This window comes from Falco biarmicus, chromosome 1 (genome assembly GCF_023638135.1).
Source record: "Falco biarmicus isolate bFalBia1 chromosome 1, bFalBia1.pri, whole genome shotgun sequence".
Classification (NCBI taxonomy): Eukaryota; Metazoa; Chordata; class Aves; order Falconiformes; family Falconidae; genus Falco; species Falco biarmicus.
The window spans coordinates 25977256-25997760 of NC_079288.1; the positions used below are offsets into that span (position 1 = coordinate 25977256).

General features: G+C 52.3%; 2 protein-coding genes across 2 annotated transcripts; one reads left to right on the forward strand and one right to left on the reverse strand.

The window, feature by feature from the left end:
* Positions 1-8287: 8287 nt before the first annotated feature.
* On the forward strand, positions 8288-10038 carry LOC130159745 (fibrinogen-like protein 1-like protein). The gene is given in 2 exon segments (XM_056361706.1): positions 8288-8483; positions 9410-10038. Coding segments are annotated over 2 exon segments (825 nt in total).
* A 2601-nt stretch (positions 10039-12639) lies between these two features.
* LOC130143915 (fibrinogen-like protein 1-like protein) lies at positions 12640-16989 on the reverse strand. Its single transcript, XM_056326870.1, has 2 exons — positions 14415-16989; positions 12640-13403 (listed from the first exon to the last, which is right to left on the reverse strand). The coding sequence occupies exons 1-2, from the start codon at positions 14470-14472 to the stop codon at positions 12769-12771; spliced, it is 693 nt and encodes a 230-aa protein (XP_056182845.1). The 5' UTR covers positions 14473-16989; the 3' UTR covers positions 12640-12768.
* Between the last annotated feature and the right edge of the window lie 3516 nt (positions 16990-20505).

The following is a 20505-nucleotide window of genomic DNA, read 5'->3' on the forward strand; positions in this document are numbered from 1 at the left end:
GGGACCAGCAAGTCTCTCCATCCTAGGATACCAGCCAGCTGCTCGCGTCTTCCAGTGTGCTACCTGCCGCCTCGTGGACTGCCAGTTTCCCCTGGATTGCCCAGGTATGGGGACATGGTAGACCCAGGCATCCAGGCTGGTCTAAGTCCCACCCCGGCGCTGGGTGCCTCCAGGTCTCTGGGGGCAACTGCCATTCCTCATGTGTGGCCATGCCTGCTGGGCCCACCATGAACGCACAGCAGTGTGCTGAGGTGCATGCCTGTGCACCTCTACTGCGAGCACGTGAGCACTTGTAGTCACACAGGAGCACATTCATTCCTGTAAGTGCATGAGTAGATGTGAACTCACATGCTTCTCAATGCTCCCAGTGCAGGTCCTGCGGGCCCAAACAGATGAAACCGTCACACTGCACTGCTCTGTGCCCTTTGCCACCCTCCCTGGCCTGCCCGTTACCTGGATGTTTGCCAAGGACGTGAGTTGCATATATGCTTGTGCAAGGGTGTACACAGACATTCAAGAGAGGACTGGGCCTGGGTAGCAAGGCCTGCATGCACACAGTTGTGCGCTTGCCATAAGGACAATCCATAGATACAGGTATGGCTTATACAGTAGATATAAGTAGCACGTGTGTAAGCATGCACAGGATGCAAGCAAGTGCTGACCCATGTGAAAGGTGCACACAAGCAAGAGGCAGGTCACTTGTGTTTGCAGATTCATGTGTACTTGTGTGCACACGTGTGGCAAGGAAGTGGCTTTTGCTCTGCTTGTGCATCCCTCTGTGCATACAAAGAGCACAAGGAGCACGTGGGACATAAGGTGCATGCACATGCATGAGTAAAGGGTACAAGAAGCATGCTTCATCACGTGGGACATGACAAGCATGTGCAGGACACGTGTGCCTTTGCATGCACATGTATATTGTTTCATGTACCTGGTGGACCAGGCTGCCTTGATGTGTTCCCCCCCTTCCCCAGCTGTACACACAGGACCTGACACTGTTTGAGGAGCTGCAGGGAAGCACAGAGGGATCTCGCATTCTGATCATCCATGACCCCATTCCAGGAACCATCGCCTGTTCCCTGGGGGAGGTTTATGAGCCATTGGTCCGCAAGTACTTCTACCTCAACGGTGCGCCCAGACACCTGAGTACCCTTGGGGGCAGTGAGCAGTGTGGGGTGAAGTAGCACCCCAGACACCTGGGCCCATGGGCGGGGGGTGCATGGGGTGTGAGTAGGGTGCCAGTACACCTGGGTCCATGGTGGACAGGTGTAGTGGAGCAGGTGTTCCCTGATGCCTGGCTTCTCTGGGGACAGTGGGGCACATGGGGTGGAGCAGGGACCCCCAGATGCCTGGGTCCCAGAGGGCAGTGAGGTCTGTGGTGGGAGCAGGTCCTACAAAAGGACACCTGGTCCCTGGGAAGCAGTGCCCCATGACCCGAGGTGTCTGTGTCTCTACAGTATCAGAGGGAAGTGTGGAGGACGAGCACAGACTCCAGGCTCGGTTCAGAGCTGTGCTACATTGGCCCCACAGCAAGACCCGCCTGCGCCACATGCTATTGCTGGGGCTGGCACTTGGCTCCATGGCGCTCGTGCTGCTGCTGGTGTGAGTCCTCCTGACCTGGTAAACCTTAACCAAAATCCCGATAGACTGCAAGCCATGGACTATGTCCCCCTGGGACTCCCACTGTCCTCTGACCCGTTCCAGGACACCTCCCTTGCACCCAGCACCACTTCAGGCTTCCCTGCTGCCCCCAGACTCCCTAATTATCCCTGAGACCCTGCCATTCCCCCTTGTCCCCAGAACACCCACTATCCCTTAGGCGCCCCAGTTACAGTCAGTTGACCCCGTGGTCCCATACTTTCACCCTTAGACCCACCAGTTGCCCCCAGGACCACCAAATTGCCCCTTGGGCCCCCCAGATTCCTCATGATCCCCCTCTCCTCAGATGGAGATACAGGGTCTCCTCCCCCCTGTCCCATCCCCACCCTTTCTCTATTCCCCCTTCTGCCTTCCAGGGCCACCTGTCAATGCTGGAGACTCACAAACCGCAGTGACCCCCAGACATCTGACAGACCTGGACAACAAGGTCCCTCAGAGGATTCCGCATGCCCGGGATCACCCTAGGGGAGCTTGACACGTGGATCCATCCCTAAGGACCAACATTTCCACAATTGCTTTCTTGTATTGGGGATGGCATGTGCAAATAAGGACAGTCTAAAAGCAGAACCAAAGAGTTCTAAACATGTGTATTACGCTGGAGATAGAGATCTGGGTGTTTTGGGCTTGCACACAGAAATCTGTGGGCTGGTGTACAGAAAAACTGGGTAACAGGCAGTGCACAAGCAGTCCAAAATACAGTCCCAAAACCCCTGACCCTGCATTTCAACAGCCAGCACTAAGGGAAGGTCAGTCTGCTACCTGTAGGAAAGCTTTCTTTTGATACTGATGTATTACTACACCTTTATATGTCATGGCCATTACAAATGCCAAGTTACTTTCTCCTCTGATATTTTTTTTTTGCCTGAAACCATTTTGTCACATATTTACTTTTATACCACTGTATAACCCAGTTGACTCAATTTGGTAATTTGAATAAACTGCTGCTACAGATTTTTCAGTCATTATGTCTGTAACAAAATGATCAAACAGTGGAAGAAGAATGCTATATGATTCCTTGAAGAAGAGATTTTAGAAAAAAAACTACTCTAAAACCCTTAGACTGTGATCACAGTATCTTCAGTGCTCTATGTTGCCTTTAAACATATCTAGACTTATGTTAGAAAAAACAGCTACCAGAAAAACATGACAAAACAGGCTACAACTGCAGTACACACAGAGTATGCCCCAATCCCATCGGTGTATTCAGTCCAAAGCTACTGGTAAAATGCTTCTGCCACCTGGGTGGACACTCCAGCTGTGTTTACATCTGCTGGGCTGTCAGTGCAGGTTATGGCTGAGCAGCAATCTCTGGGCTGAAGCCCCAGTCTGTGCCCCCCATCCCATCCCATCCCATCCCATCCCATCCCATCCCATCCCATCCCATCCCATCCCATCCCACAGAGGCCAACCCTCACCCGAGAATGGACCTTTTCCTCTTGCCTGATACCCAACAGAACCACCATGTGCTCCTCCTGGAGGCTGCAGCTCATGCTTCTCATCCAAGTAATACTAACATTTTCCATTAGGAACACACTTTGGGTTTGTGATCCCTGCCTATTTCTTCTGCTGCTAACGAGTGGGCTGAGGGGGTAGCGGGGTGCAAATCACACTCCCTTCAGTCACAGGTTTCCATCAGGCTGTGTGAAGCAAAGGGAAGAGGATGAAGTTCTTCCTATCTTGGGTGCTGACGACAAAAACATACACAACTGGCAAAGGAGGATGACAGAAAGATGCAGCCACCAGGCATGGGCTCTCCTTTCCTCTCAGACCTCTTGGGCTCTTTCCTTGTCTGTGCCCCAGGCCATGGCTGGAGGGGCTCAGCACAACATGGAGCAGCTGAGGGCAGAAAGAGCGCTGGATTGCTGCAGTCCCACAGTGGAGGGCTTGCTACAAGGTCATTTGCTACGTGAAGTGCAGTGAGTGTGTCCTCCAGGACTCTGACTCCTTATTGCATGCTCTGGAGGGGTTTGTGGGGGGCTCAGCTGCACAGCAGCAGCTCAGACAGCCTTGCTGGAGCTCTAGCACAGAAGCCATCAGCTGCCAGGCACAAAATCCAGTTCCTGAGACCGTCCAAATGGACGGACCTGGGAGAATGAGCCCTTATGGCCCACTGTACGTTGGGGCTGACTGAGGGTCTCAGTGATGAGGCAGCCAGAATGGCCCCTCCCCAGAGACTGGGGCAGCTCTCAGGCCTGGCTATCCCTTCAGAGAGGAGGCTGGCAGTGCACCAGAGTGTACCAGCATCCTCAGAGGTGTGCCATGCTCTGCAGCACACAGCTTGCCACCCCAAGCAGAGGATCCCATGGAAGTAGGGGCCACCAACCCACACTCTTCACCCCAAAACCAAAATTAGATGGAGACAGGGGACATTTTTATTATATGTTTCCTGCAAGCAAGCAAGAAATCAAGCGAAAGTAGCAGAAAGCTTGTGTGGATGAGCAAGGTGCTCCTTAGTAAACTCAGACATATAAAGGAAGTGGTCAGGAAAGCATAGTATGATGGTCAATGGAATAAAGAGATGATGGCCAATAGAATAAAGAGATGCTGTCCAGTCATTCAGAGATGGCGTTGGGAAAGCCAGGGCTGCCCTGGAGTTGAATCTAGTAAGGGGTGTGAAGGGCAGCAAGAAAGATATCGACAGGTATAAAACCAAAAGGAATACTAGGGAAAATGTGGGTCTGCTGCTGAATCCCCATTCACAAGTCCTGGTGACGCAGGACATGGAAAAGGCCAAGGTACTCAATGACTTCTTCACTTCTATCTTTACTGGGAAGACCACCAACCTTAAGGAATTCCAGGCCCAAGAGATCAGGGGGGAAATCTGAAGTAAGAAAGACATACTCTTGGTGAAAGAGAATAAGGTTAGGGAATACTTAAGCCAACTGTGTGTACAGAAGTCCATGGGCCCTGATGGGATGCACCCACAAGTGCTGAGGGAGCTGGCCAATGTCATTGCAAAGCTGCTCTAAAAAATCTTTCATCAGTCCTGGAAACTGGGAGAAGTGTCTGAAGACCGGAGGAAAGTAAATGTCACTCTTATCTTCAAGAGCAAGAAGGAGGACCCAGGGAACCACAGGCTGGTGAGCTTCACCTTGATCCCTGGGAAGCTGATGAAGCAGCTAGTCCTGGAAACCATTTCCAGGCACATGAAAGACAAGACGGTGATCTGAAGTAGTCATCGTGGATTTACAAAGGAGAAATCGTATTTAAGTAGCCTGACCATCTTCTACAATGAGGGACTAGCATGATGAATGAGGGGAGAGCAGTGGATATTGTTTACCTCGATTTTAGTAAGCTTTTGACACTGTCTCCCCAAACATCCTAACAGACAAACTGGCAAAATATGGGTTAAATAAGTGAACAGGGAGGTGGACTAAAAAAAAGATGAATGGACAGGCCCAGAGTGCTGATTAGTGACATAAAGTCCAGCTGGACACCAGTGGTGTACTCCAGGAGTCAATCCCAAGGCCATCCAGCTGCAAGGTAGGTCTGCAAAAAAGGGCACGGAGATCCCGGTGAGCAAGAAACCAACCATCAGCCAGCAGTGGTCATGGTAAGGAATGACAACAGCATCTTGGGCGGCATTAGAAGGAGCATTGCCAGCAGGTCAAGGGAGGTGATCCTTTCCTCTGCTGCTAAGGCCATACCTGGAGTCCAGTTCCGGGTTCCCCAGTGCAAGAGGTACATGAATATGTGAGAGAGGGTCCATCAAAGGGTCCTGAAGATGATTAAGGGACTGAAGCATCTCTCCTTTGAGGAAGGGCTGAGAGAGCTGGGACTGTTCAGCCTGGAGAGGAGAAAGCTCAGAAGGGGATTTTATCAATGTCTATAAATATCTGAAGGGACAGAATGAAGAAGTGGGAGTTAGGGTCTTTCCAGTGGTGCCTAGTGCCAGGACAAGAATCAGTGGGTACAAACTGACAAACAGGCAGTTCCATCTGAACACAAAACACTTTTTCACTGTGAGGGTGACCAAACACTGGCACAGGTTGCCCAGGGAGGGAGTCTCCATTCTTGGTGATATTCGAAACCCAATCAGAAACTTTCCTGGGTGGCCTGCTGTAGCTGACTTTTCTTGAGGAGGGGGCTGGACCAGGTGATCTCAGGAGGTCCTTTCACATCTTGCCATTGCATCCCAATGAGGTGGCAAGAGAAGGCAGTGGAGGGCTTGGAGAGCACCTGAGGGCATTCGGACGGTTCTGGCATGAAAAGGAAAGCAAAGGTAGGACACTGGGAAGCACTTCAAAGAAAATGGGGGCTCTTAAGTGGCACCAGAAAACAAATGGAGAAGTCAGAAGTGTGCAGAAGGGAAATTGGAGGCCTCCAAAGGTGCACCTTCTTCTGGATGGACCAAAAGGTAAATGGAGTGATTCTAAAGGGACAAGAGGACCAAATGGAAGCCTCTGCGTTGAACCAGAGGGCAGATCCTGGGGACCACCAAAGGGCACATCAAAACCATTCATTCAATTCTGTGTCCGTTCAGATCCCCTCCAGGAACTCTTTATTCCCCCACATGCCTCTTTGGTCCCTTCTGTTCTTCTCTATGCATGCTCAGGTTCCCTCTGTTTCTCTCTGTGGACCCCCAATTACCCTCCATTCCCTTTTGAGTGCTTGTAGATCCTCTCTGCTCCTCTGCCTGTGCCTTAGAACCCAGCAGTTCCAACCCATGCATGCTCAGATCTCCTCCACTCCCCTTGGTGCACCCCCCAGCTCTTGCCATCCTTTCTGAGTGCCTAACATCCAAACTATGTCACCACTACCTGCTTTCAAATTCTTTCTGTTACCTTCTGGGTGCTCCTATATCCTCTTGGACTCATTCTGTTCACTTTCAAGCACTCTCAGATGCTCTCCATTCCTATCCAGCTCCTTTCATATCCCCTCATTGTGCTCTCTTGGAACCCTCTGTTGTCCTCCTTTCACAAAGGAGATCTCCATTCCCCTCATTGTATGCTCAAGTGTCCATCCATTTCCCTCTGTACGCACCCAGATCTCCTCTGTTCCCCTCCTTGAATACTCAGACATTCTCTGTTCCTTTCAGTGTCTGCTTAGTGCTGACTTCTCCCATCTGTGTACATCCCACTGTTGCCCTCCATTGACACTCACATCCCACCCATCCTTTCTGTGGGTGCCCAGTTCCTACAGGTTACACCATCAGATCCCTTCCAGTCCCTCTCCATACCCTCAATTGCCCCCCATTTTCCCTCCACGCACACTCAGATCCACTCCATCCTCTCCATGCACACAGGGCCAAGCTTTCTGCTTTCACCTCTGTGCACGCTCAGATCCCCCTGTTCCCCTCTGTACAAGCTCAGATCCCTGTTGCTGCTCTCCATCCACTCAGTTTCACTCCATTCCTGGGCAGACATTTGCTTTCATCTGTATCCATCCACCCTGCTTGACCAGTCTCCCAAACCGAGTGCCCCAGAGACTGCAGCTGTCTCAACTGGCCCACAGAAACTTTAACCAGTGTCTTTCAGCAGACCCATTCAGCTGCATCCTTGCAGATCAGGACTATGGACCACTGCGGAATAGAGAGCTCTCCTGCTTCCCCCAGATGAAGATCACCTCCACCACTATCCTCTGCTGTCATGCCATCCCGAAAACACCAGCCGCTCCAAATACTGTCCCACAACAATCAGCCAGTCCCTCTGGGAGTCTCGGGGCTGCTCTGACTTCCCCACCAAGAGCTGGGCTGGGCTTGTCAAAAGCACATTAAACAAGAACCAATTGACCTGGTAGCACCCTGCTGTAATGGTGGCAGGTGGGGACATCCCCAGTGTTTGCTCTCCGCACTGGCTGGTGACTGGCATTCAAGTGTTTATTTACTGAGCTGCACTCTTCAAAGCTCCCAAATACGCTGTTCCCAGGGGAAATTCCATCCAAGGAGCTAAGCACTCACAGAGGAGATCATTCCAAGGACTCTTGCTGGCATGGGGGGGTATTTTCTTTGCAGCTTAGGGAGCTATGTGCCTATGACCACAGGCACCTTCGTCTCGGCTTCTGTTTTCTAAGGACACAAAGGAGACGTAGCCTGATTTTCTTCTACAGGAGAAAGGAAGCTGGGAGGGAGGGTTGGACCCACTCACCCCACCCACTGCAGGGAGCACTACAAATACCTCTGGACCTGCCACTCCACAGCTTTGTGCTCCAGAGGGCATTCCCACATGGACGCCATGGGTGAGTACGGGGCTGAGAAGCGGGGCACTTCTTGCTAGCAATGGGAGGAACACATGTAGGGCAGCAATAGGGAGAGGCTCTGTGCACTGGTCCTCACACACCGATGGGGAGCAGTGGCACCAGTGCCCTCTGAGGGCATGATCACCTGCCACCCCTTTGAACATCAGCAGCTTGTGCTCTGCTCACCCTTGCCAGTCCCCTGCTTCAGAGGTCCAGAATGAAACTTGGCTCAGTGGGTTGTTGGGTGCTTTGCTCCACCCAAAACTATCTCGTGCATGACTTTTCAGGAGCTGGCCAAGGGGAAAAGGCAAGGTTTTCTACCCCTTGGGCAAAAGAACTGAGGCCTTTTAGCAAGCTTTGCAGCTTCCATGGACCAACCTGATGCCGCCCAGCAGGCTTGGTGCCCTCCTGCACCTCACATGGTCATGTTACACTGTGTAGTACTGAAGCCATGGGATTTCTCACCTCTCCGGAGGGAGGGTGACATTTCATGTTTTCTCCATCTTTTCCCTTTCTAGCAGCCCAGAGCCTTCTACTCGTTTGCGTGCTGGTCTTGGCTGCCCCAGGCAATTCCATGCATATACAAACCCTAAACGTCTTCAAGAAATCTCCCTCCAACAGTTCGGCGAGTGCTCTGAAGAAAACCAGTATGTAGCATCCTATGGGCATCACAGTGCTCTCACCAACTCCTTTCAGTTCCCTGGTCTGGGTCAGCCCTGGCTGTTGAACAGCCCCAGCCCATGCCCTGGGCCAGTGGAGCCGTGGTAAAATGACACTTGGCAGAGGGTGTGCTATGATGCCTCAGATTCAAAGGACACCACCATAGCATATATACAAGCAGGCAGGCTGGGGAGACACAGCACCAAGCCCAGGCTTTGCTCAGCTGGAGGGAGGAGCTCTGCCCATCGGCAGGTTGACCTGAGCTCCAGCGGGAGGTCCTGTAGCAAGCAAGCTGAAGGCATGGGGAGACCATACCTGCCAGCACAGCGGGGATCCAGTGTTGTGTGCTCATGCAGCCCGATCTGGGTGGGGAAGGGTGCTGCACCATCCCCAGCCATGGCCCTGCTCCGGAATGGAGGGTGGTGGGTGTAAGGAGGTGTACCAATGCAGGCTGCCGTGCTGTGGGTGTGTGCATGTATATACACCGTGCAGACTGATCGGGGTGTCTGTGAAGGAGTAATTTTTCTCCTGTTCTCAGTCACAGGTGGGGGGCAATGTCCTCTTCACCTTCCTCCCCAGTGTGACTGTTTTAGTGACACAACCCCTTTTTCAGGAGACCTAAAGGAGCCCACTAGTGTCCATATTCAGTCTCCTGGGCTGATACCAGCATAGTCCAGTGGGTCTGGGGCCTTTCACTGGGGCTGCCTCATTAGTTATCCCATATGGAAGAGGAACAGAGGGATAAGGCCAACCCACTCTCACCTCCAGCCAAGCACATTGACCTCTCTGGACTGGGACAACTGATTATCCCCCAGATTCTCTGGCCAGATGTCCCTCTATACTGCCACAGGGTGAAACATGGCCTTGTCCTGTCACACAGGCTTTTGTTAAATTGCCCTCTCTCCTGCTCCAGGCTGGCCCAAGGACTGCAGCGAGATCCCTGCTGGCAGCCCCAGTGGAGTCTACATCATCCAGACTGAAGGGCTTCACCACCTCATGGTGTACTGCGAAATGAACGCAATGGACGGTGGCTGGACGGTCATCCAGAGGAACCGGCAGAGCACGGAGATCACCTGGGCCGAGTCCTGGAGCACCTACAAGTACGGCTTTGGGAACGTGCACAGCGAGTTCTGGCTGGGCACTGAGTACATCTATCAGATCGCCAAGCAGAAGGTCTACCGGGTCAGGTTTGTCATCTGGGATGCCGCAAATGACATGAAGTTTGCAGACTACAACCTCTTCAGCCTGGAAGATGAGTCCCATGGCTACCGGCTGAGGCTGGGAACGTACTCGGGGACAGCAGGGGATGCCATGACCTCAGACAATCCCAGGAATGTGCACAACAACATGAAGTTCTCCACAAAAGATCTGGATCAGGACACTTACAGAGGGAACTGTGCCTCCCGCTCTGGAGGCGGGTGGTGGTACTCGGCATGTTATTCTGTACAGCTGAATGTCAAGGGGGGCATAACGTGGGGCAGCCTGTGCAAACGGAACTGCAAAGCTTCTGCCATCCTCATCAAACCAGCTTTATACCATTAGTACTCTTTCCCCGTCCTGTCTGCACAGGGCACAGGGCCAGACCAGTGCCCTGTTGGGGCCCGACCAGTGCCCTGTTGGGGCCCATGTTGCTGGCTGGGGAGCTGGGGGTGAATGGGATTGTTCCTGTATATCGAGAGGTGTTTTCTTTTCCTTATAAACACTGTGGTTTTCTAGCATGTTCCTTTCTGGGGAGAAAACTGTGCTCAGAAACCTAAAAACCTCCTGACCCAGCAAGGTCTTATTCTCTTTTTGCTTTGCAGGTGCAGATAACTTCAGCAGCAAAATACCACTCATCACTAGCTAACCTGACCTAAGCTGCTAAGAGCCCAGGCAGGCCATGTACACATCATATTCCTCCTGTAGTCTGTGTTCATCCTGCAGAATAAAATTGCTTTCAGAGCCTGCACAGACATGTGCAAATGTCCTTCATTTGTTCGGGATCTTCTTGCAACTGCTGCCAGTTTCTTGCCAGGACCAGACCTGAGGCTCCTGGTGCAGTAAGAAAAGATTTTTGAAGGGAAAATTTTTCATAGGACTAAAATGAGGAATTAAAGACGAAACTTTCACGTAAAGAAGAGAGTTGGGTTTCAAGGTGGGGATCTTTCAAAAAAGGGAATGCAGTACCACATGGCCAAGAGCAAGCACTCAGAGTCGGAGAGAAGCATCAGCTCAGTTCAGCCCTGCCAGCCATGACCTGGAGGTAGCCAGACAGCAGGTCAGACCAGCATCATCCTGCCTTGTCAAACTTGTGAATGCTAGCCCAGGCCTTGGGAGGTAACTGGAGGAGTGCACAGGGAAGAAAGGGACAACAGCACTGTGAGGGCATCAGCACACTGCATGGTTGGTATATCTGGGGCAGGTTAAGAGCTGAGGCAGCCTAACATGTCAGGGATCCCGGAATTTTGAGACCTGGATCAGCTTGGGTCCATATGGGCTTGTTCCATTGTGGTGATATCTCTGTGCACTGGATAGCGCAATAGCGGACGTAGTGTCTGTGATGTGATCTCCCAGTGCAGAGCAGAGGGGAGCTGCACTCTTGCTAATGCAGCCCACAGTGCAGTTCACCTTCAGTACTTGCAAGGGTGCTCTGCTGACTCCTGAGCAAGCTGCTGTTCAGCAGGAACCCCAGGCCCTTTTCTGTCAAGCCTCTCCCCTCCAGCCAGGTGGAGTGCAAATTACTTTTTAAACCAGCAGGCATATCTCAGTCCAGAAACGTTACTCTCAAATCAGCTCAAACTGGGAAGCCTTTCCCAACCAGCAGTACCCTCACACAGTCATCATCCCATGCAACAGGGCTGCAGGCCCACAGATGCCTCCGGGAAAGCCGAGGCTGCCTGTGCAGCCTCTTCAGGAGCATGGCACTGTCATAACTCTGCAGGGTGCCCCTGAGACCTCAAGTCACATATCTTGGCCCGAGAGTCCCAAGTTGTTCAGGATTCACAGCCACAAGACTTCCTCAAGTTCAGCTTTTTTTTCCAAAGACAGAAGAGAGGAACCATGGCTTCTTTCAAGCCCTAAGTTCGAACGTGCCTTCATGGCAAAGGAGATCCATAGCTACATTCCCCTCTGCAGCAGTATCCAACAGGACTGACACATCTCTCACACCCTCAGGGAGCCCGCCATCCTCTCCACACTCCAGTATGTGGTGGTTTCTTCCCTTTCCCAGCATAGAGCAAGCACCCAGCCATGGACAGGAGCAAACTACGGGTGAGGGGTTTGCAAGATGCTGGGCTTTGCTGGCCCTGTTTACTAATTGTTGCCTTACAGCCACAGTTCAGTGCACAGTGGCTGGAAAAAGCCATTGGAAGAAGTATTGTGTCCAGAGACCTGAGAACCAAACCACAGACAGAATTAGCCACAGCAGCTGTATTTAGCTGTGTACAACAACCATACCGAAGGGAGGAAAGCTTGTGTTACAGGCTGATGCTGAGAGCAGTCAGCAGCAGTGAGAACCAGTGTCAGGCCTTTCACTATGGAACACTGAAATATTTCAGAAAAAAAAAAAAAGGGCAAAAACCCGGTGCATGGCACACCTGCTCTGCACCAGCTCAGCCTGGGAGCAGAATCAGCAGTACGGCTGACCTGGTCCAGCAGCCACCACACCAGCCCTTGGGGAGGTGAGCTCTCCATGTCCCAGGGAGATCTGGCATCCCTTGGGGAGGTGCATCTCCTTGCCCACGAGAGGACCTGCATAATAGAACTACTTTCCCCCAGGTCCACCACCCCAGAGACTGGACAGAGTGATACACACACACTTATGTGCAGCATCACCACCGCAGGCAGACACAAGGCAGCGAAGTCTGGCTCCAGGGTTTATTGCAGCTGATTTCTCCCAGCGTGGGTAGCAGAGCTGTGGGGTGTACAGGGGAGGGAGCGGGGCCTGAGCAAAGCAGGGATACACCGATCGCACAGGAAAGGGAACTTGCACAGTCTCCCCCTCCCCAGGACAGGAGCAGGTGCACCCACCCCAAACTCGTTTCTGCGTCCCAGCACCAGCCAGCACCACGGTACTGGGTGAAGCTGCCTGTGTGCCCAGGGCTCCGGATGGTTGCCTCTGAGCCCCAGAGCTGCTGTGCTTCAGTGGGTGACAGGGCAGGACAGGACACTGCGGGCAGCACAGGACATGTACCGGGGCTGGCACGGGGCGGTTGGCAGGCACAGGAACGGGGCACTGAGCTGGGGACAGTGGCACTCCCCCAAACTCCTGGGAGGCTGGGAGCTGCGGCACGGTCAGCACACATCTGTGGGTTTGACCAGGATGAGGGAGGATGCACAGTCGCCATTATCACAGAATCCTGGCCAAAGGATGTATTTTTTGGCATTGAGCAGGACATTATGGCACCTGTCATACCACCAGCCCCCATAGCTGCTGGCGCAGTTCCCACTGTACTGGTCCTGGTCCCTGTCGGTCGTGCTGAACTTCATGTTGTCATGTAAGCCCCCCTTCTTGGGGTGATAGAGGGTCAGATAGTCATCCCCATCACCAGAAAACCGGCCCAGCCTCAGCGGGTACCCACTAGCCTCACTCTCCACGCTGAAGATGTCGTACTCGGCGTAATGGGTGACGTTGGCTTTATTCCGCACGATGAAGCGGACCTTGTAGGTGCCCTGCTGCGTCAGCAGGTGCAGGTACTCCGTGCCCAGCCAGTGATCACCCTGCACGTTCCCAAAGCCGTACTTGTAGGTGGTCCAGGATTGCTTCCATGTGATCTCGGTGTCATGAGAGTTTCTCTGGACAACAGTCCAGCCCTTGCCTTCGGTGTCCATGTCGCACCACACCACGACTGGGGGAGACCTTGCTGGCTGGATGACATACACCCCGCTGGGGCTGGTCTTGCGGAGACGGCTGCAGTCTGCGGGGAACCCTGCAGCAGCAGTGGCAAACAGGTTGTTGTGGGAGAGAGAAGGATCATATGGGTCTGTCAGGGCAACAGGGAAATCCTGTAGGGGAGTGAGGACTCAGGACAAAAAGGGCTGGTTTTATCTGTGGTCTGCTCCACAGCAGCTTTTCTACTGGCTCATGCACAGGGCAACCTAATGTCTCTAAGACAGTGGCCCTGATAAGAGCCATAGGATCTATTTCTCATTACTTGCTAGTTCATTTGCAGCCTTCTAATGCATCTGGCCAAGAAAAGAGGGGACAAAAATCTTCCAGATGCCAGTGATGCCATCCAGGTATATCTGATCCTCACACAAGGCCTTTGATGCACTAAGCTGCAGCTCTTGCAAGGATCAGAAATGTCCAAAATGCTCCACTGGATGAGTATATGAAATGAAAATATATGCTTTCCCTGGGGGTCATGGCATTGCAAAAGAATGCTAAGTTCTACCTTGATCTCACGGGGATCTCTCCCCAGCTTGTTGCAGTTTATCTGTTAGCAGGACTGATCTGTCATGACTCACTTTCCAAACTAATTTGCTGTCTAGTTTTCTTTTCTTGTTTTGTGTCTGATGAGGGACAATTTGCTGTGGGTAATTCTGATTCATCCCATGGAATTCTGTTTTCTTAAGAAACACAGGTCTTGCAGGGACTGTAACCCTCCTTGCAACAGGAAAAGGAAAGAAAAAAAAAAAAACCCAAACTAAAAATGTTGGGAGGATCTACCCTAGAACTGAAGTGTAAAAAGACACAAGCACTGCAGAGCAATCCTGCCAAGTTATGGTGTTTGGGCAGAAACCCTTTGGCTTCAGCATGGAGCCACCAAGGAGGTGAGCATGGCTTGGCATGGTTTGCGTGCATCAGGAGTTCCTATGCTGTGCATCAGCCTGGGTGCAGCTGGCCTTCCTAGCACTTAGCAGACCTGAGTGTCAGCACTGAGCTAAGGAGACACTTTCCTGCTCTGCACCTTTGTGCCCCCCACCTGCTCAATACTCACCGCTCCGGGAGCTGGCAGTGGGTACTGCTAGGCCAGCACTTGCACAGAGGAGAAGCATTGTCACCACGATGGGTCGGAAGACAAGGTCCCCACGGAGAAAACTTTTCCCAGCCTGGAGCCCTGGGGATGAAAGTGCCCATCACTGACGAGATCCCTGGGCAGCCCCCCAGCCCCTGGGGAGCTCGGACCAGGGAGGTCAGAGCCACGGAGTGCAGGCAGGAGCAGAGGGCTCCCAGGGTGGTAAAAGCTGCAGCTTCAGTGGAGGCTCAGCCCCTGCAAGGTGAGAAAGGGCTGTGTCACCCTCCTGATCAGCCCTTTCCCTGTAGCAGACAGCAACCTGCAGATCTGTCCTCAGAACATACAGTGCAAGAGTAGCTAAGAGAGGACAGTGACACAGTTAGGTCTGGGGAGAGTTTGCCAGCAGGGAGGGATCACAAGAAACAGTTCTTTTTGGAATAATCATGCTTAAGCCTTTTATATAAGCCCCTTCAGCCCAATGGCAGCTACTGGGAAACCAAAGTCAAAGGCTAGATCCTACTGCACAGATACCACTCCCAAGCTGACCGGAGGAGGTCTCCTGGGCCCACACAGTGACACAAGTCCAAACCCTCCGTGCTGGTCACCAGCGCACCCCTACACCCCGTGCTAGCTCTGTTACTGGAGGAGATGCCATCATGCCTGGGGAAGGACCCTTGTGCAACCTTGTGTGCCATATGCGTTGATCAGGAAGGGAAAAGGGCCAAGTTGAAATCCGGGTCTCCACATTAACCAGCCCTGCCAGGAAAGGGGATGCAGAGCACAGGCAGCCTGGGAAGGCATAGGCTGGCACCAAGCATGTGTGTTGTTTGTTGCTTTGGTCAAGCATCCCTTCTGCTACCAAGGTGCCTGGCAGCACGCATCACACAAGCAAGATCAAGGCTGCTGTCCTAATCATCTTATGCCTTTGTATACTCACCCCAGCCAGGTCTTGTTTGAGCCCAGCATCACACATGAATGACATGTGCTGCTGGGAGCATAACTCACCCATCACAACAGCACGGCTGAACAGAGAGCAGGAATGTAGCGGTGCACCGTCTCATGCTGAGCTTTCCATGGTGACTTTATAGGCACTGCACACACCCACTTGTGTTCACACTCGTTATTTGTAGAGGCACAAGGAGGCACTTGCAGATTGTGGCTCGAGCAGTTTCCAGATCCCATGACAGCACAACTAAACCTCCTGAGGGGAGGGAGGCATGGCCTTCCAGCCACAAAAGCCCCCTCCATGATGAGGGATTTCAATTATTGACTCTCCCAGATACACAAACACTACACATGAATTGCCCACTTGGAGCAAATTCTGGAGAGCCATGATCAAACTGAAGTGGAGAGATGCAGCTTTTTAGGGACATACACACAGAAACTAGCAAAGGAGAGATTAGGTTTCCTATGTGCCCAATCCCAAAGGTGACCTTGGAAAGATGAGGATTGGTCAAGAGACGTACCTGCTTGCTAACTCTCCACTGGTGGGTTTCAGGATCAATGAGTTAAGTCATTGGACTGGAACCAGTGTCCAGCAGCCAGAAGTCACTGTATACAGTGTCCCCTGTCACCCCAGTCTGCATGCTCTGAGTAGACAGAGAGCAATGGTTCCAGGTAACAAACAGGTGCTTGTGGGTCCCTTTGCCACTCTCTTTCCCAATCCCTGCCTTTGGTCAGGTGAGACCCTGTTGATTCTCCCCCCAGCCCCAGAAATGTCAACCAGGGGTTGATCCCTCTACAGGAGCAAAATGCTCTCAGGACAGATTGTTTGGGAGGGCTGTTCTTCATGCCAGAAGGTGCAAACAGCTCGATCACCTTGTCAAGCCAATTTTAAGAGGATAAAGATGTGGCCCTTCTACTTTCTTCTCTGGTGTTGGTTTCAGTAGCCTCCTGACCAGAAGTCTACTTCATGGCACAGCTTTAAACATGGTGTTCACAGCAAGCCAGCGTCAAGCTGAGGGTCCCACCAAACCTTCCATACTATAGGAGCCCACATCAAGCAGTGCAACTTGCAGGTCTGGATGGACAGTGGCATCCAGACCTCTACAAATTAAGGCATCTCTGGATCAGCTTCCATCTGAACCCTTAGATCTCACCCCTGCTTGCTTGGTTAGAGGTTGAGAGCCCTTGTCCACAGTCTCATTTAGTTTAGGAGAATCACAAAAGCAGCACTCCCAAGTCTATGGAGGGAAAAGGGCCCAAGCTGCCCAGGGAAGAAGGACCCCAGGCAGAGGGCCCATGTTCCCTCTGTGGGGGCAGAGGACGTGGGTGACTTAGGAGTTCCCATGAGACTAATGACAGCACTGAGCAACACAACGCCTCGGGGTGTGATGGGGTGCTCGTGCCAGGCCTGGGGGGCAGGCTGCTGCTGGTGAGCCACCCTTGGGATTATTGCTGGCAACAGAGCTGCCAGATGCAGCAGAAACATGGACTTCACAGGACATGGAGAAGTTCTCCCATGCCACTGTGTACAGCAGGCACCATGGGGCTGCTCCAAATAGATGCAAATGCTATTTCCTTCAAAGAACAGTGTGTCAAGAGGAGAGCTTATCTACAGCCCAGCAGAGACCCCAGTTTGTTCCAGTGGATGGTATCTTCAAAGCTATCAAACAAAGGTTTTTTAAATCATGCTGACATGGGACCTCTGTCTTCTGACAGCTGCAAGAGGACCTCTGAGCAGGTACAGGTTGGAAGTGGAGCTGAGGAAAACCAGTGGCTGCACTCCAGAGAAGCAGAGCAGGGGCACCATGCAGAACTCAAGGGAGGAGAATGAAGGCATGAGCAAGCTCTCTGGTGGCAGCAAAGGCTGGCTGCTCTCCGTGGGCAGGCCAGTCAGAAGCCAAGGGTGTACGCTGTGGAGGCAATGCCCTTGCTGGCAGGACTCCGTCCTGCCACGTCCCAGCAGAGCTGAGTGGTGGCAACAGCTCCAGGCAAGGCAAGCAGTCAGCTGGGTCCCAGACACTGGACAAAAGGACGCAGTGCAAAAGGCAGGGCTGGAGATAAGCTGCAATGCGGATTTCAGTGGTCCATCCAGGAGATAAGCTACCCACAGTGTAGGCCAGAGAGGGAACTGGAGGCTGGAACTCACACTGTGTGGCTCAGGTCAGGGCTGAATGCCCAGGGCCAAGCTGAACCAGACCTCATAGGCCCAGATGAAGGTCCCAGGTGGGACTGGTCACCAGCCATTGACGCCTACTGGTGCCCTCAGCACCGTGACAGTAGCAGTTAACACTGAAAGAACAAATCACACCAGACTGGCTGGCTGTACAGGGCTCTCATGCTCCATGGGCTCTGAGGCTTTTGCTAGAGCTCTGTGGGCTTCCAAAGTGGCTTCTCAAGGCATGTTCTGCTGTGGCCAGCTCTGTATCCTGCACAAGGCCTGGCACCATTGCTGTACTCCTGCAGAAATACAGAGGCATAAGGGCCAGGAGGACCTCCAAGTGTCCCTGCTCTAACCTCGAAGCCAAAGCATTGACAGCTTAGACTGCATTGCTTATGGTCACATCTGGGTCAGCTGTGAATATGTCAAGGAAGGGATGTCCCACAACTTCTCTCTCTTTTTTTTTTTTTTTTAGTCTTTGAACACCCTCAGGCTGAAATGTTTTTTAATCTAATTCTAATTTCCCTCCCTTCCCTTATGTTCAATGACTCTCATCCTATCCCTGTGCACTTCCAAGAAGAGTCACGGAATCACAGGGTGATAGAATAATTTAGGTTGGGAGGGACCTCTGAAGGCCATCTAATCCAATCCCTGCTCAAAGCAGATTTAAAAAAGATCAGGTCCTTGTCCAGTCAAATTTTGAATACCTCTAAGGAGAGCAATCCCACAGCCTCTCTGTGGGCACCTGTTCCAGTATTTGACCAACTTAATGTTAAAAAAAAAAAGTCCCTGTTTCTAACTGGAATTTCCATGTTCCAGATTAGATCCATTGCTTCTCATCCCACCACCATGCACCTCCTTGAACAGTCTGGGTCCATGTCCTCTGTATCTTCCCAGGCAGTTGTAGTCAGCAACAAGACCTCCCCAGTGCCTGTTCTTCTCCAGGTGGAGCAAGCCCAGTTCTCAGATTCTCCTGAAACATCCTGAGCACCAGGCCCCAGACCAGTCTGGTGGCCTTCACTGGACTTGCTCCAGTCTGTCAATATATCTCTTGTAATGAGGGGTCTGAAACAAGACACAGTGCTATGAAGAGCCTGACTCCATTTGCTCTCTACCCTCCCACCAGGTAGCTGTAGGCGGCAACCAGATCCCATTTCAGCCTTCCCTTCTCCAGGCTGGACAGGTCCATCTTTCTTAGGCTGTCAATATGTCGTGTGCTCCTGCCTTTGTTGTCTTGGTGCTCTTAGTTGGACTCCTAGAGCTTCAGCTGCTGTTGTGCATGGAGGAGTGCCACACAGGACACAACGCTCCAGCTGTCATCTCACACATGGAAGTGAATAATCCCTTCCCTCACCCTCCTGGCCACATTTTTCCAGATGCAGCCCAGGCTGCAGCAATAAAAAAATCCATGCCACAGCTGTGGCTTTTTGAATAACAAACACATACTGAGCAGAAGCTGGGCCCCAGGACATAACTGGGGTTTCAGAGAAATCCCCTCTATGGCCTTCCACCTGCCTGCTTTGTACATCCTAACCCAAATATTGGCCACAGCCTCCTGGAAAAGCTGGCCAGGAACTGGAAGCTGTTGGTGAAGCTCTGCTGCCTGCCTTTGCTTGCATCTGCTGTTGAGCAGAAGCAGCAGCACAGCAGGGCATGCACTAGAGCCTCCATGTTCGGACGGCCGTATCACCAGCAAACAGCCTGTGACAACAGCCCAGTCTGCTCCGCCACAGGCTCTGGCTGCCTTGTACCATCCAGCATGAGGTGGGCATGGGGTACAGGAGTCCTCATGCCTCAGAATAGTGCAGGTATCAATACCCAGGGAGAGGATGGTCTGGCATTTTCTGTAAGAAATCCATGGTGTAAGCACTCCTAGTAGCAGAGAGGGGCTTGAAGTGAGACCATTTTACGTCAGTGTCACATCACGATTCCTAAACCTCCCTTGTGACTGCTGCAAGGGCTGCAGCGCCAGGGGAGACCACAGTGCATGTTGCGCAAAGGGCAGCGTGTTGGTGGCAGGCCAGGCACGTCAGGAGGCACCTGGAGTGGCACTTTCTGAAGTTCAGTGCACATATGCCAGGAACACTAGAGTATCTCTTCCCTGAAGGGTCTAATGGGGTCCCCAGTAGTAGCTGGGCTTGATGCCTGCTCTGGAGAGAGTGATTTATGCCTGATGTTTGATTTCCATCCAGGAGGGGGAATGCCATCTGGATATTTACTTACGAGTTGAAATGTGCAGAGGTACCCAGAGGATGCTGTTCCCTGGGGAAACCCTGCCAAGACAGGGTGGCAGCCAGGCACTGTAAATCACGGTTGTTTCAAGCCATTCACTTAATGGCACCAAGTTATTTGCTTTGCCCCTTAAGAAAGTTCTTCACCTTTGGGAGACACAGACTTCATTGTCTGAGGACATACCACTTAATGACGAAAAGCAAATAAGCTGTAAACCACTAGACCTGTTGCCAACCAAAGGACAAGTGCTGTGGTTAGGGGTCTTGTGCCTCCACCCCCTCACCTGCTGAGCCCTATAACTTTCAGGCTGGACACCCCTCCAGCCAGGCCAAAACCACTCGGCTTTCCGTGCCACAGGTCCCTGCAGAGACAACATGGGTGAGTGTGGGATGGGATAGGATGGGATGGGATGGGATGGGATGGGATGGGATGGGATGGGATGGGAGGAGATGGCACCACTTCAGGTAGCTGTGGGTCACGGGGCATCCTGGCACTTCGTCTTCTGCAGGGCTCCCTGTCTGCACAGCCCAGGCATGCCCGTGCGAAGTCCATTACATTGTTGGGGCTCACTGTGCCCTAGGCTGGGACCTGGAGCAGGAACCTGCATGTTCTGCTATTTTCAGGCTGTGTCAGTGTAGCCCTGGGGTGCCAGATATCCCATTTTACAAGCCACATAGTTACAAAACATTCTTTGTAATTTTCAGTTCTTCAGGAAAAGTATTAAATACTCTAGAATAG

Excerpts from the sequence above, each read along its gene's own strand:
- LOC130143915 (XM_056326870.1), bottom strand. The coding sequence starts at position 14,472 with ATGCTTCTCCTCTGTGCAAGTGCTGGCCTAGCAGTACCCACTGCCAGC. Across the intron at positions 13,404-14,414 it reads CACTGCCAGCTCCCGGAGCG|GGTTCCCCGCAGACTGCAGC; the intron begins GTGAGTATTGAG and ends CTGCTGCTGCAG.